Source organism: Muntiacus reevesi, chromosome 2 (genome assembly GCF_963930625.1).
Source record: "Muntiacus reevesi chromosome 2, mMunRee1.1, whole genome shotgun sequence".
Taxonomy (NCBI): domain Eukaryota; kingdom Metazoa; phylum Chordata; class Mammalia; order Artiodactyla; family Cervidae; genus Muntiacus; species Muntiacus reevesi.
In genome coordinates, this window is record NC_089250.1 from 141069032 (window position 1) to 141084474 (window position 15443).

The following is a 15443-nucleotide window of genomic DNA, read 5'->3' on the forward strand; positions in this document are numbered from 1 at the left end:
GCCTTGCCACAGGATTTGGCACATAGCAAATATTGACTGATGGAAGGATGGATGGATAGACAAATGGAGGAAACACGAGTTAACTGTAAAATCCAAGTGGATAGCAGCAGAGATGTGCAGGCGGTGAGGAGCACTCGTAATCACGATGGCCTGTTTAGGCATGTGGTTAGAACTCTGGTGGATATGAGAAATAACCTGCGTACAGGCAAGGAAAGAACCCAGAGCTGAATGAATTGTCTGAGGTCCCGCTGCAAGTTGACGGCAAGACAAAGACCTAATGCCACATCCTGATTCCTACTCTAAAGTTCAAGGGGTTTAAATATGGTGGACCTCACTCCCCCACACACACACCCTCAGCCCACCCACCCAACCTGCATATTGCCAGTGAAGAGGAGAGGCCCAGGTCAGAGTCACACTAAGAACAGAGGTCACCTCTGGGAGCCAGGAACACCGGACGCTAACTCTTGGGCAACCCCTGACTTGGGACAGAGCCATGGGCCCCTCCTTCCCTTCAGACTGCCTGTGGCCTTCATGAAGCCCAGAAAGAATGCAGTGAGTCTGTACTATCCTTTTCCCATTCCTTGACCCCTTGTACTTGCTCACAGAATCCTCAAGAAATAGTTGCATCTTCTCATGAAGAAGAAATAATAGTTACATGTGTGTATATGCACATATATTCCATTGGGCACACACCTGAATACAAACATATGTACATTTCTCAGACTGCTGTCTAGTTCCATTTGAAACCCTGGGTATAAAGGGAAGAATGTATTCACAAGGTTGCTTCATAATAATAGGAGATTTCTTCCACATAGATGCTATTTTAGGGGGAAACAGGGCAATTAACAAACATATCTAATTGGTAGTGCTAATGCCCTGTTCTGCAATTACCACTTCCACTGAACTCTACCAATTACCACTTCCACTGAGCTCTACCAATTACCACTGAGCTCTACTTATTGGGTTTTTTTTTTTTTTCTAACAAGTTAGATCTAGATCTGGCTTCTAGCCTGATATCACTGTTCTCCTAAAGTCTGAATTTATAGACAGGCATGGGCTCAAAACCTGGCTTTGCAGCTTCAGGTTTTTGTTCACACAAAACATACGTTGCCTTCCTCTTGAACTCCCCTTCCACCTCCCTCCTCACCCCATCCCTCCAGGTTGTCACAAAGCACTGGCATTGGGTGTCTTGCATCATACATCAAACTCCCACTGGCTATCTATTTTACATATGGTCATGTGTATGTACTAAAAGGCAGAGACGTTACTTTGCCAACAAAGGTTCATCTAGTCAAGGCTATGGTTTTCCCAGTGGTCATGTATGGATGTTAGAGTTGGACTCTAAAGAAAGCTGAGTGCCGAAGATGCTTTTGAACTGTGGTGTTGGAGGAGACTCTTGAGAGTCCCTTGGACTGCCAGGAGATCCAACCAGTCCATCCTAAAGGAGGTCAGTCCTGGGTATTCACTGGAAGGACTCATGTTGAAGCTGAAACTCCAATACTTTGGCCACCTGATGCAAGGAACCGACTCATCTGAAAAGACCCTGATGCTGGGAAAGATTGAAGGTGGGAGGAGGGGATGACAAAGGATGAGATGGTTGGATGGCATCACCGATTCAATGGACATGAGTTTGGGTAAACTCCGGGAGTCAATGATGGACAGGGAGGCCTGGTGTGCTGCAGTCCATGGGGTCACAAAGAGTCGGACACAACCGAGTGACTGAACTGAACTGAACTGATGTTTCAATGCTATTCTCTCAAAGATTGTTTGAATCAGTAAATTTCAGTTGAAAATGGAATTGAGAGTCAGATATATCATTTCAAAATACACATTTTGTTCTTCCTCTACCCATAAATATTTTACAATGTCTGAATGTTCTTTTTCAACAGGAAAGAGAGGACATATGTACACCTATGGCCGATTCATGTTGATGAATGCAAAAACCATCACAGTACTGAAAAGTAATTACCCTCCAATTAAAATAGATAAATTTTAAAGAGGAAAAAAAATGTTGTTTATTTCCCTTTTGAAAAGCAAAGTCTCTAGATTTTGAGCTGAGGGCAAGATCAGAACATCCTTGGGCATCATTCAGTTTTCACAGGGAAGGAGGAGAGGTAAAGCCCAAGCAAAAGAGATGGACTTCCCTGGTGGTGCTAGCAGTAAAGAACCAGCCTGCCAAAGCAGGAGACATAAGAGATGCAGGTTTGATCCCTGGGTCTGAAGATCCCTTGGAGGACAGCATGGCAACCCACTCCACTATTCTTGGTGGAAAATCCCATGGACAGAGGAGCTTGGCAGGTTACAGTCCATAGAGTCACACAGAGATGGACTTGACTGAAGTGACTTAGCATGCACGCACGCAAACAGACAAGACACAGGAAGGAGGAAGAGGTGGGCCAGATGCTTGAAAAGCCTTTCCTGGCAAGGGGGAGAGCTGGAGCGGACAGTCAGCACAGCCCAGCAGTAAGCAAGGGAGAGGAGAGCAGTGTGGGCCCAGAGCAGCCGCAGAGCTGGCCCATCAAAGACACACACGTGAACTCTCTAGAGAGAAGCATGACCAATTTAGGTCCTCAGAATTCCTAACATCAGCAAACAATGAGCTCACAGCCAAAAATTACTAAACATAGATAGAATCAAGACCCTGTGAATGGCAGTCATCAAGAACAAGGAACAACATGACCCCTGCCTGGTCTTGGTCCAGAGCCACCGTCTCCAGCCAGGCTCCCTCCTGACTCTTCCCATCCCATCCAGCTTCTGTGTGTCACCATGGCTTTCCAGGAGTTTTCACAACTTAATTCTTCCTTGATTCCCTTCTATCTACAGAACAAAACTCAAACTCCTCAGCAGAAAGGCCTTTCACAACAGAATGACAGTGTCTGTTTCTACACTCCTGTCTTCCTACCCCAAATTTCTTACCTAACCTAACTCCCTATATCCACATATTACACACACAGTAAGCGTGTGTATATGTTCATTCAGTCATGTCTGATTCTTTGTGAATCTATGGACTGTAGCCCACCAGGCTATCCATGGGATTCTCCAGGTAAGAATACTAGAGTGGGTTGACATGCCCTCCTCAAGGGGATCTTCCCAACCCATTAACTGAATCTGCATCTCCTACATTGCAGGTAGATTCTCTACCCACACTGAGCCACCTGGGAAGCATGATGGGCAGTGTAGCCTCCCTGAATACGTCATTCACTTTCTTGCCTCCGTGCCTTTGCATAAGCTATTCCCTCTTCCTGGAATGTCCTTCCCTATCTTCTCCAAATGGCAAATTCCTAGTGCCTTTCCAAAGGCAGTAAAGGTGGCACCTCCTCTCTGAAGGTCATCTGACTTCCCCAGAGTTAGTCACTGGTTTCTTTGAATTTGTTTTGTAATATCCCAGATGGTCACAGAAGGCAGCAACCTTGTCTTAGTAAATTCTTCAGCATTTGACTCACTGTGGCTCCTCAGGACATATTTATTGAGGCAATAAAAAATAAATAAAGAGCTTTGGAATCAGACACACCTACATTCAAATTCTGTCTCTGTCATTCCCTAGCTTTATGACCTAGGGAATCTGTTTGACTGAACCTGGGACTATAAAATGGATATAATAAACCCTGCCACAGAGGACAAAACCCCTTACCCCTTCCACTCCCGTGGCAGACATCACTAATCAATCATTGCACTCTGCCCACCAAGTCTTAGAATCTTTAGTGTGGATTCAAGGCAGCCCCTGTCTTATTTATGAAGCTGGCTAATGGCACAAAAGCTACTTCCCATCTGAAAGTAAAGTCCTTGTCCCAAGCTAACTCACAATGAGTGGCACTTATTACTATTTTATTTCCTCAAGTCTAAGATTGTTAGATGCCTGCTATGGGAAAAGTAGGGAAATGTTACCATATTAAGTACCCACAGATCATCTGTAAGATACACTCTGATCTCAGAGATTACAATGTGGAAATGATGAGTCTTACAGCTGAGAAAATCTAGGGAGGTTGTTGAGTGAATGAACTTCAAGCAGAGATGCTGGGGACCCCAAAAGGATCGCTGATCTGGATTTGCCTGCCTACTTGGGCCCTGGTCGTGTGGCTGTGAGGCAGAGAGCATGAGGACGTGGTAATGCCCAGGGTCCCGACCGTATCCGTCTGGCCTGAACACGACCTCGGCCTACAGCTGAGATGATAGGAAAGGACGTATTTGCTCTGTGCCCAGCCCCACCTTCAGAATTAGGATGACCCTAATTAATCCTAATTCACGGCCCACTGCTTTTATATGCCCTCATTTTTAAATTACGGTAAAATATCTATCACATAAAATTTTCCATTTTGACGATTTTAAGTGTACATCTCAGTGGCATCAATTACACTCACAATATTGTGTAACCATCACCACTATCTGGAGAAGGAAATGGCAACCCACTCCAGTATTTCATGGGCAGCAGGATTTCATGGACGGGGGGATTTCATGGACAGGGGAGCCTGGTGGGATCGCAGAGAGTCGGACACAACTGAGTACACAGCACCACTATCTGGTTCCAAAACTTTTTTATCACCTTGAACAGAAACTCTTTACCCATTAAACATAAATTCCCTTTTCCTCCTTCTCTTAGCTCCTGGCAACCACCATTCTTCATTCTGTAGCTACAGATTTGACTAGTCTGGGTCCCTCATTTCAGTGGAATCATACAATATTTGTCCTTTTATGTCTGGGCTCTTTCACTTAGCTATTTCACATATTTTAAAGGTCTGCTCACATGTCAGAACTTCATTCCTTTTTATGGTGGAATACTGTACCTTACTGTACTGTATTTTTTTTATCCATTCATCTGTCAGTGGATACCTGGGTTGTTTCTGCTGTATAGTTATTGTGTGAATAATGCTGCTATAAACAGGGTGTACAGGTATCTGTTTGAGTCTTTGCTTTCAATTCTTTGGGATTCATGCTTAGGAGTGAAATTGCTGAGTTATATGGTACTACATTCAGTCTTTTGAGGAATTGAGCATACTGCTTTTTAAGAACGCTCTTGGTGTTGCCAGCTAAATGGTTTTTGAAGCCCTTCTGCATCCAATGAAAGTGGAAGTTGCTCGGTTGGATCCGCCTGCAATGCGGGAGACCTGGGTTCGATCCCTGAGTTGGGAAGATCCCTGGAGAAGCGAATGGCTACCCACTCCAATATCCTGGCCTGGAGAATTCCATGGACTGTATAGTCCATGGGTTCACAAAAGTCAGACACGATTGAGTGGCTTTCACTTTCATTTACATTTCATTTCAGCATCTAGTTATACCAATTATACTCCTTTGGGGTACTAAATTTCTAGAGCTTATCACCTACCATGTGAAGGCAGAGGCACAATACTGGCATCGTGCTTCAGAGAACGGGCTTTGAGACTGGAGATTCAGCCCCTATTGCGCTGTGCAACTCTGGGTGAGGGTGTCACATTTTCTGGACCTTCCTCCTCATGTGGAAGATGGGAATAATGGTAGCTATGGTAGGAGTGCTGGGGGGTTGCATTAGCTGATGGAGGTGCAGTGCTCGGCAGTCAATACAAGGTCATGACTACTTTTATTATTGCTCATGAGGAACTGTTCTCAATCCCTTTGTTACAACTGATGGTGCACTGAATGTGTAAGAATCTGAAACAGGAAGCATTTGAAGCTCACAAGCTAAATTAAAAGTAATAATCTCCAGAGGCGACATCGTTCTTGGAATCCAAGTTCCATTTAAATCTAAAGAGGTGCTGAGGACTGGGTCAGAGTTACTTACAGGTGAGACAGGGAAGTCACGTCTGCAAAGATGCCCTCTTGGAGGGTGGAGATGTCATTGCCATGCAGGGACCTGAAGAGAGAAGAGGCTGTCAGGATTCAGCCTGAGACAGAGACTCAGGAACTGATGGAGGGACGCCCTCTGCTGAGAGGGGCGTGTTTGAGGGAGAGGGTCCCTGAGTGAGAGATCCTGCTAGGATGGCCACTGGCGAGGAGAGGCTAGCACAGACTCTGTGACTGTCACAGGCCATGCTGACCCTCAGCCCCGCCGGAGGCCCCCGCCTATGCTGTCATGACTAACCCAGGTACCATGTCTGTTCACAGGACAAACGGACATGCGCCCTCCCTAACTCAGCCAGGGAGCCTGAGGGGGACAGGCTTCTTCCCGACAGGGAAGCTACTAGTGAGATCCTGGCTGAGGGTGAAGAATGAGCTGCCAGAGGACTTGGGGCAAGAATATTCCAGAGGCCGTGCTGTGAGCACAGGGCTGTGAGCCACAGGCCACACCTCGCAGGGGGAATTCTTGAGAGCAAGTTCAACATTCACCATTCGACAGGAGATTCACATGCCAGCGAGGGGCTACCTTACTTGCATGCCTGGGAACTTGCCCCCGTACACATACGGCAAACACAACCTGGGGCCGACAGCAGCCCCTGGTTGCTGGATTCTCTGGGACAGAAGACTAAGCCCCTTCTGTCTATGCAACTTTGGGTGAGCATTCCCCAAAGCCTCCCATGTATACCTGGGCCTCCGTCAGAAGCCCAAATGAAAGTGGACTGGCCTTCCACTTTGGACACAGTTGGCCCTGCTGGGACCCTGGACACGGGGACATTCCTGTTCACCAGGGGATGAGGAGGCCCCTCGTGCGGCAGATTTCCCCGGAGGAATGGAGAATGGGGATACTCACAGGAGGCGCAGGGAGCGAAGCCCCTGGAAGGCCAGAGGAGGGATACACTGCAGGGCGTTGTAGCTGAGGATCCTGGGGGAAGGAAGAGCGAGGGAGGGTGGGGGGAAGGGAGGGAGGAAGGGGGAAGAGTCACTAAGGGGTGTGCCTCTGGTGCTGATGCAGATGGTCACCATCTTGATCATGGTGATGATTCCATGGGCATGAACGTAAATCAAAATGTGTCAACTTTTACACTTTAAGGATATACTATTAGATTCTAAATATACTTCACTAGAGCTATTTTTAAAATAATAACAAGAGAAATGAGACATTTTTATCACAGGAAAGGGCTGTTCCTCCTTACAGCTGCCAGGATCGCCTAGCCCAGGATTTCTCAGCCTCAGTCCTGTTGACAATCCCTTGTTGGGGGTGGAGAGGGGCTGCCCTGTGTGTACTGTAGGGGTGCTGAGCAACATCTCTGGCCTCTGAAAATGAAATGCCAGGGGTTCCCCCTGCCCTCCACCAGCTATGACAGCCAAAAATTCTCAACTATTCCTGAGTGCTCCCTAGGTGGGTAGAGCCGCTCCTGGTTACCAATGCCACAGGCCATGGCAGCTTCACACATAGGCTCATAAAGAAAAAAAATTGCCTGCCAATCCAGTTCCACAAGGATCAAGCCATTATTGACAGCGCACCCTAAGGGGAATTCAGAAAAGAGAAAGACAGAAAACATTCTGTGCTTTGAATATACTGGCCTTTAGAGAGTTCACATGCAAATCTAAGGAAAAAAATTCAAATGACCCCAGACTCTTGCATCCTCCCATAGGTAGAAAAGCACTAAAGTCATTCACCTGAGATATGTTCTTTGTGATTAGCAGTAACCTTTTGATGTTTTTTTCAGGAAAAATGTTCCTCTGTATCCTGGCTCCTCCCTTACCTCTTCAGAGCAGTTCCTCAGACCTATCTGAGAGACCGTCTCTGGGCTTAACTCAACTTTTATGTTAGGTATTTTTCTTTCAGTCAATAGGCTCATGAATACTTTGAAGTGGGAACCCAGGGCAGGAAAGTGCAGCAGACCCAGGGCAGGAAAGTGCAGCGTTTCATGGCCTCAGGCCCACATTTTGTTCCTGCGGGCCTGCCTAGGTCAGGAACCTGTCTTTTGGGATACTGGCTCTGTTATTTGACCACAGTAGGGCCTAAGGGAAAGTTCTTAAGTTCTTGGCACATCATCTGTAAAATGAGGTGTTGGGAAGGTGAACAAAATACCTTCTTAAGCAAGCAAATATAAGCAATGCTTGTTACTACTTTCTAACCAATTGCTTGGAATGTAAGTAAAGCAATCATTAAAATATCTTAGAACATAGGCACAAAAATGTTCAGAGTCACCATTCGCAATAGTCCAAACTGGAAACAATCCAAATATCCATCAACAGTAGAATGGATGAGGAAAGTGTGGCATATTCCTACAAAGGAATACTATATAGCAATGAAAATGAAGAGACCACAGCTTCACACAGACACAATGGTAAATAAAAGAAGACAGACATAAACGACTATATCCTATATGATTCAATTTATATAAGGCTCAAAAACGGGCAAAATTAAACTTCATTGTGTAGAAATACGTATGTAGATGGCACTATAAAGACCAAAGAGATCATTGTAGAAGTCTGAGTAGGGACGGCCTCAGGTGCGGGGAGAGAAAAGAAGAATCAGGAAGGGACGGGGGACTCTTGGGGTGCTAGCTGTGTTCTAAGTTTTGCCTTAGCTATTTATACATGTGCTAGTTTTATGACTATTTGTTAAATTGTATGTTTATGTTCTTTGCACTTTTCCATATATATGCTGTATTTCACAATAAAAAAAAAAATGTTTCTGAAAAGTCTTTTTGGCCGGCAGGCCCTGGCACCCTCCCTGGAGGCTGAGGGAGGCTACGTGGGGACACCTGCTGATGAGCGAGGCTTGGGGAGAGTTCCGGTAACCATGAGCCCTCCCTCTTCCTCCCCCCATGGGACTCACAGAGTGGTCAGCTGACTCATGTTGGTGAAGGAGGAATTGCTTAAGGAACTGATCTTGTTGTTACTCAGATCCCTGGAAAAGAAAAAAACAAAAAAGTATCATCATTTAGAAAGAAAAGACTCCTTTCCCACTCTGGCCACAGCCATCTCCCAGCCAGGGGGGCAAGTGGCTCTGACCACTGGCAGGTGGGAGCTGATGGAAGAGGCATTTGGTTCACAACCAGCTACAGCTCCCCAGCTCTGATCCCTGAACTCCCTCTCTGTCCCCAGGGTTCCGGGTCTCCATTTCTTCATCCCGCACCCTGGCGCCACCCCTGCCCACCATGGAAATACTCCCATCAAGGGCATCCGGGTCTCTCAACTGCCAGGTGTGAGGGGCTCTCTTCCTTTCTCTCTCACTAGCACCTTACATGGGTTCGTTCACTCCCCCTCCCTATAATCCTACGGGAGAGGTAGTAAACCCATTCTGCAGAAGAAGGGGCAGGGTCTCGGGGTGATGAGGTGACCCACCCAGGGTCACACAGCTGGGAGGAGGCCGGCCAGAGTCAGACCCTCGTCCATTGGCCCCTAAGGCCCTGGTCACTAAGTGTGCTCTCAGAGTGACCCCGCAGTGCTGACCCTATTGACCACCCTCTTCTCAAACCTCTCCTCCGACTCCAGTCTTCACGCACTCCCCCTTACTGCTCAGCTGCACTTCTTTCTCAGCCACCCCTAACGGATGGTCATCACTAAGCCCTGTTCTTGCTCTTCCTCTTCCTTTAGTCCTTCAGCCCTCCCCGATGCTCCTGGATTCCCTCCCCATCAGGCACAGATGGTGTCCTCTGTGGTCCCAGCCAGACCTCTCTTTCCCCATGATAAAGGAGGTGCTGGTATTTCAGACCCGACAGGCAGCTTCATAGTATGAACTGCCTTGACTTTAGTCCCCTCTCCCTCCCTTCCTCTTCAAGCATATCCACATCACTAGTGAAGCTGCCTCAAATTAGACCCAAAAGTGCTGTCTCTCTCTTTGTCAGCCAGAAAGCACTCTAACTACCATCTTCACCTCACCATTGGAACAATCACTCAAAACACAATGGGTAGGTCATTAGCAAAGACAGAAAAACGGAAGTGTCAAAATTCTAAGTCAGTGCTACTCAATGTGAACTTGAACTGAATGTCTCCAAACAAGGGACCTGTGCCAAACTGCAATCACCTATGGGCTTCCCTTGTGGCTCAGATGGTAAAGAAGTGGCCTGCAATGTGGGAGACCTGGGTTCGATACCTGGGTTGGGAAGATTCCCTGGAAGAGGGCATGGCAATCCACTCCAGTATTCTTGCCTGGAGAATCCCCAAGGACAGAGGAGCCTGGCGGGCCACAGTTCATGGGGTCGTAAAGAGTCAGACACAACTAAGCACAACATGATACTAAACACATAACTTAGTTTAGCTAACATTTTTTCCATAGCAATACTTTCCCAATGAAGGAAGAAACTGTGTTGATAAAAATTCTGATGCAAGTTCTTTATCTAATTGCAGGCACTTTACAAAGAGTTCTCAAACTGCCATTGACCCACTCTTTGAGTAGCAATGCTCCAAGGCACTTAAGATGAAATATTCTCTGGGCTTCTTTTTGACGGAATCTGGCCAATGGGCAGACAAAGACAATTGAAGTGAGCTGTTGATTAAGCTGGAAGGCTAAGAGAAGCTAAACTTATTCTGAGGCTTACTTTGTACATTTTCATGAAGTAGAAAGGTCAAAGGTGGAAATAACAGAATAGTAGATGTTAGCCTACAGATAAAGGTAGTTACAGATGCATATTTGAGGCTGCCATATTTCATATTTGGTTTGGAAGCCAAGGTTGGATCAAGAAGTTTTCCATAACTCTCTACTTCTGCTCCAGCTCCTACCTTTGCAAGGATAACCCTCATTAATAGTAATTATCAGCTTCCAGGGACACTTTAGGGATGGTGTGGGCAGAAGCAAACGCAGTCCAACCCGAGAGAGCCAGGAACAATGCAATTCCCAAGAATGGCCACTAGGTGGCAAAACAGTTCTATGCACAGATGTTCCCAACAGGATGCAGTGAAATTAAAGAAGGATCAGTACCAGACAGGGAACATAGCCAATATTTATAATAACTATAAACAGAGTATATCCCTTAAAAATTGTGAATCACTGTATTGTACACCTGTAACATATACTATTGTACATAAACTACGTGAAGTGAAGTGAAAGTCGCTAAGTCGTGTTCCACTGTTTGCGACCCTATGGCCTACACAGTCCAAGGAATTCTCCAGGCCAGAATACTGGAATGGGTAGCCTTTCCCTTCTCCAGGGGATCTTCCCAACCCAGGAATCGAACCCAGGTCTCCTGCATTGCAGGCGGATTCTTTACCAGCTGAGCCATAAGGGAAGCCCAAGAATACATAAACTATACTTCAATTAAAAAAAAAACAAAATGAATAAACGGGTCAACCAGAGTGGGGTCTATAGGGAATTCCAGGAAAGCTGGAGCAATAATAGCTCGATCCCAACAGCCCTCCTGTCCTCTGAGACGGGCCAGGATACTCACACAAGCTGCAGGTACTTGAAGGTGGACAGCTGCGCAGGAACCAGCGTGAACTGGTTCCCGTCCAGGTAGCTGCAGGAGAGAACCATGGTTAGTGCAGCCACCTCAGCCTCAAGCATAGTCCAGCACTGCAAGAACCTTCCCCTGCAGCCAGGGCCTTCTCACCCATGTCCTTTCCTACCTATGGACTACACATTTGGCCCTGAATCATTAACTGGAGGAGAAAACAGACATTTCTTAGGCCATTTGGGAAGGTGCCCACCAAAAAACTTGGTAGAGCCACGGACACATGAAGCCTCCTATGGCTTCCTTCCTGAGCCCCTGCCTGGCCCCCTCAGCATCCTCCCTGATGATGCTCCCTCCCGCAGGCTCAATCCAGGGGCCTCTGCCCTCCGCTCTCTCCTCTCCAATCTTTCCGGCCAAATAGGTCTCATCGGCCTGTTACTACCCACCTACCAGCCCTCAGCAGCGCGCAGGTCCTTCCCTCTGTCTGCTGGTGAGGTGCCTGAGGCTGGTCCCCGACCCCGACACTCCCAGACCTGAGTTCTGTGTTTTCACACCCACATGGGCTTTCCCTGGCTCCATCGGCACCACACTGCCTGTTCCTAAACCAGCCAGGCGCAGGACCCTGAGAGGAATCTCCACCTCCCTCTGCAGCCTGCTCCATGACTGACTTAGCGTCTCCCACCCTCTGGTCTCTAATCATTCACTTTTGTTCCGTTCTCATATCCCCCCTTCCCTGACGGCACCAGCCCCCAGGCCTGGGTTCCTGCAGCAGCTTTCTTCTGTTCTCCCCACCGGGGCCTCCATTCTGCTTCTTACTACATACACCACCACCCAATCACTGTCCTTAAAGCCCAGCCGCTGAACTCCTTGTCAAGTTTCCCAGGGCTCCCCTTGTCTACAGGGCAGAACTTGGGATTCGAGATGCTGTGACCTGCCCTCCCAGCCCCATGACCACAGCCATCAAAAAGCTCTTCTGAGCTCCTGGAGCTGCAGCCCCACCAAGAGCAGCCCTTAGGATGCCTTGTCCACCCTCCAGAGGTCCTGGTCACCCTCTCCTCCTGCCAGCAGGCGGGGGCTACTCACAGCTCTGTGACGTTCTTGGGGATGCCCTTGGGCAGGTTCTGGAGGTGCTTGTTGCTGCATCGAACCACAGTGTCCAGGCAGGCGCACTCCTGGGGGCACTGCGGGCGGGGCATGCAGCCCCCCTCCTCCTGGCCTGGGGAGGAAGGTGAGAAGCCACGTCAGTGAGGGGACAGGCCTCCTCAGGGCCTCATGCAGCCAGGGCCCTGCTTCAAGGCACCTCGGAACAGAGGTGTCTTGCTGACACCACACTGGACGCCAGTCAGTCCTCTCAGCTGCAGCCATCCTCCACCACGGCCAAAGCTCCTTGGATCTGTTTTGAGGTTAGAATCGGTCTTGGGTTCACCTCTTCCACCTCATACTTGGGATGGACCTGGGCACAGCAGCGAAGGAGGATGGCAGCCCCACCATTTCTTGAGCACCTACTGTGTGCCAGACACTGCACCAAATGCAATTTCTTTAATGATGCAGTAAACAGGGACCACCATTGCTCCTAGAATGTGAGCGTCATGGGGACGGAGACCTGTGTCCCTTTCTTCTCTGTTCACTGAAGGGGCCCAGCACTGAGAGCAGGGCCTGGCCCATATCAGCCTCCAAACAGGTCAGTTGAATGAAAGAATGAAGGACTTTCTATCTTACTGAGATTGGGAGAGGCTAAATAGCTTGCTCAGGTCAGGAGGTTGATCAGAGACAACATGGAGTCTGTACCCAGGTCTGGCTGGCCCAGAATCTGAGCCCCTTCTATCCCAACATCCTTAACAGATTCATTCATGTATTCAATAAATAGTACTGAGCACCCTCTGTGTTCCTCTCTTCCTTCTGCTTGAGTGTAGGAGGGACGATAAGGATGCCAGGGTCCCAGGAAGCAGACTGGAAAGAGGATAGGAAGTGCTGAAAAAGGTGGGGAGAAGCCAGGAGGCTGAAGCTGAAGGCAGGTGGAGAAATTCCCAGTGCCAGGGCTCCTGAACACAGACAGCTGGGCCAAGACAGGACCTTGCTCTGTCACTTCCAACAGTTGCCTGTGTGTGTGACGCTCTGGAGGGGGAGGCGGGGGATGGAGGGATGGGCTAGATTCTGTGAGTGTGGGTAAAGAAGGACGTGACTCCAGGAAAGAGACTGAGGATTCAGGGAAAAGACAACACTGACACAGGAAGTGACCCAAGTATGGAGGCTGGGGGCCCCCAAGAGAGTCCGGGGTGGGTACTGCAGACAAGCTGAATCCGTGGTCTGCAGCCCTTAGGAACAGCTAGGAGGTAGATCTCTGGGTTAAACATACTTAAAGAAATTACACTAAGATGTTAACTATGATTTTCTCTGAGTGACGAGCTAATAAGAAACATTTATGCCCTTCCTTTGTCTGTATTTCCCCATTTTTTAAAACAGTAAGCCCACTATTGTTCTTAAAATCACACCGGAGACCCCACCAGGCTGAGGCAGGCGCAGAACTGAGTGGTTGTCCGTGCTCCTCGCCCCTCCCCAGAGGACCCCTCCTCTCTGGGGCACGACCGCACCACACCCCCCCACCACCCAGGGGGTGCCCACGCATTACCTTCTTCACACCTGAAGTCGGGGGCGGCCACGTCCTGCAGAGGAATCTGCCGCAAGAAGTCTGGGTTCTGGCACCGCGGGTTCCCCGTCACGATCTTCCTCTTGCGCAGCCAGTCTCCCAGCCACGCCAGCTGGCAGTTGCAGTTGAAAGGGTTGGCCAGAAGGTTTCTGGAAGAGGCGGGTGGTGTGACCACGAAAACACCCCCGCCAGACTCAGTTGTCCCAGCAAAGCCGGCTCCCGCCCGCCACTTGCTGGCCACACGGTCGCCCACCACTCCCGGACCGCCAGCAGCTACTAGGAGGTAGCATGTGAACGCGTAAGGACCCAAACACCCGAGTCCTTCACAGTGACCACGGAAGACCCGCCGCGTCCTGCAGCGGGCGACGAGCGGGCGGGGCTCCAGGGTTCAGCCCCGCCCGCGCCGGCCCTGCGCCCTCGGAGCCGCACTCACACCGTGGAGAGGGCCTGGAGCGTGTCGAAGGCCCCCGGGGAGATGGTGGCGATCTGGTTGTCATAGAGCGAGAGAAGGCGCACGTTGCGCAGGCCCGTGAAGCTGTCGTTGTGGATGCAGCTGATGCGGTTGTTCCTCAGCATCCTAGGGCCGGGAGAGGAGGGGAGCCGGTGCTGTGCCCACCGCCATCCGCCTGCCCTGCGCTCTGGCCACCAGTGGCCAGTTCACAAGTTCTCCTCCGGGGACGCTGGGCCACAGAGCAGGGAGCCCGGCGCCACACCAGCGCCTCTCTCCTGGCCTCCCTGCCTCGGAGATGCCTGCCTCTCCATCCTGCCCACACTGGGTCCCACGTGGACGACCATCACCTTCATCCCGGGGTGCCCACAGCCTCCCCAAGCTCCAGGCCACGCACCACGGTCAACACCTGAGACTTGCCTAACACTTAAACCTGGCCATGTCACTCTCCAGCCTAAAGCCCACAGCAGCCTCTAAACTGTGCACAGAATCCTGTTTAAACTCTTTACTACCCAGCCCCAGGCCAGCACCTGCCCGCCTCCCCAAGGATGGTCACACTCTCCACCTCTCTGTCCTTCAGGCTTGCTGCCCAGGCCGGCATCCCCACACCTTTCCCCAGCAATGAGCTCCTTCCAGAACGACCTTCTTCCTCATTTATAGCTGCAAAAGTCTCTGCTCGTCCTTGAACACCTGACCCTCTTCTCTTTCCCACACAAAAACTAAAATCAAGCCTGACATAGGATAGGCAATTCACAAAAGAAGTTAAATGGTTTAAATTAAAATGGATGTACTAGGTGAGGGAGATGAAAAGGCACAAAATTCTGCTGTAAAATAAATGAGTCATGAGCATGAATGTACAGAAATAAACAGTTTATGAACATTGATTGAAAAATGTTCAAACTTACTAGTGATCAAGGACACTTAACTGACATTGCATCTTTGCCTGCCAAATTACAAAATCATTAAAAACATAATAACAATAAGGCCCAGGGTTGGCAAGAGGGTAGAAGGATGGGCACCTTCATGACAGCTGGCAGAACTGCTGGGGAGCTCCTGGAAGTGTGCCTGGTGAGATGTACCAGGAACCCTAGCCGGGACCTGTGTGCTTTAAAGGTCTACCTTTAGGGATTTATCTTTA

At 49.1% G+C, this 15443-nt stretch overlaps 1 protein-coding gene across 1 annotated transcript in view; it reads right to left on the reverse strand.

The window, feature by feature from the left end:
- SLIT1 (slit guidance ligand 1) overlaps window positions 1–15443 on the reverse strand; it is a 163912-nt gene that overhangs the window by 22758 nt on the left and 125711 nt on the right. The window contains exons 19-25 of the mRNA XM_065920057.1: window positions 14291–14434; window positions 13840–14006; window positions 12294–12426; window positions 11208–11276; window positions 8657–8728; window positions 6659–6730; window positions 5753–5824 (exon numbers count right to left, since the gene is read on the reverse strand). Coding sequence (XP_065776129.1) covers window positions 5753–5824; window positions 6659–6730; window positions 8657–8728; window positions 11208–11276; window positions 12294–12426; window positions 13840–14006; window positions 14291–14434 — 729 coding nt within the window. The remainder of the gene's footprint in view (window positions 1–5752; window positions 5825–6658; window positions 6731–8656; window positions 8729–11207; window positions 11277–12293; window positions 12427–13839; window positions 14007–14290; window positions 14435–15443) is intronic.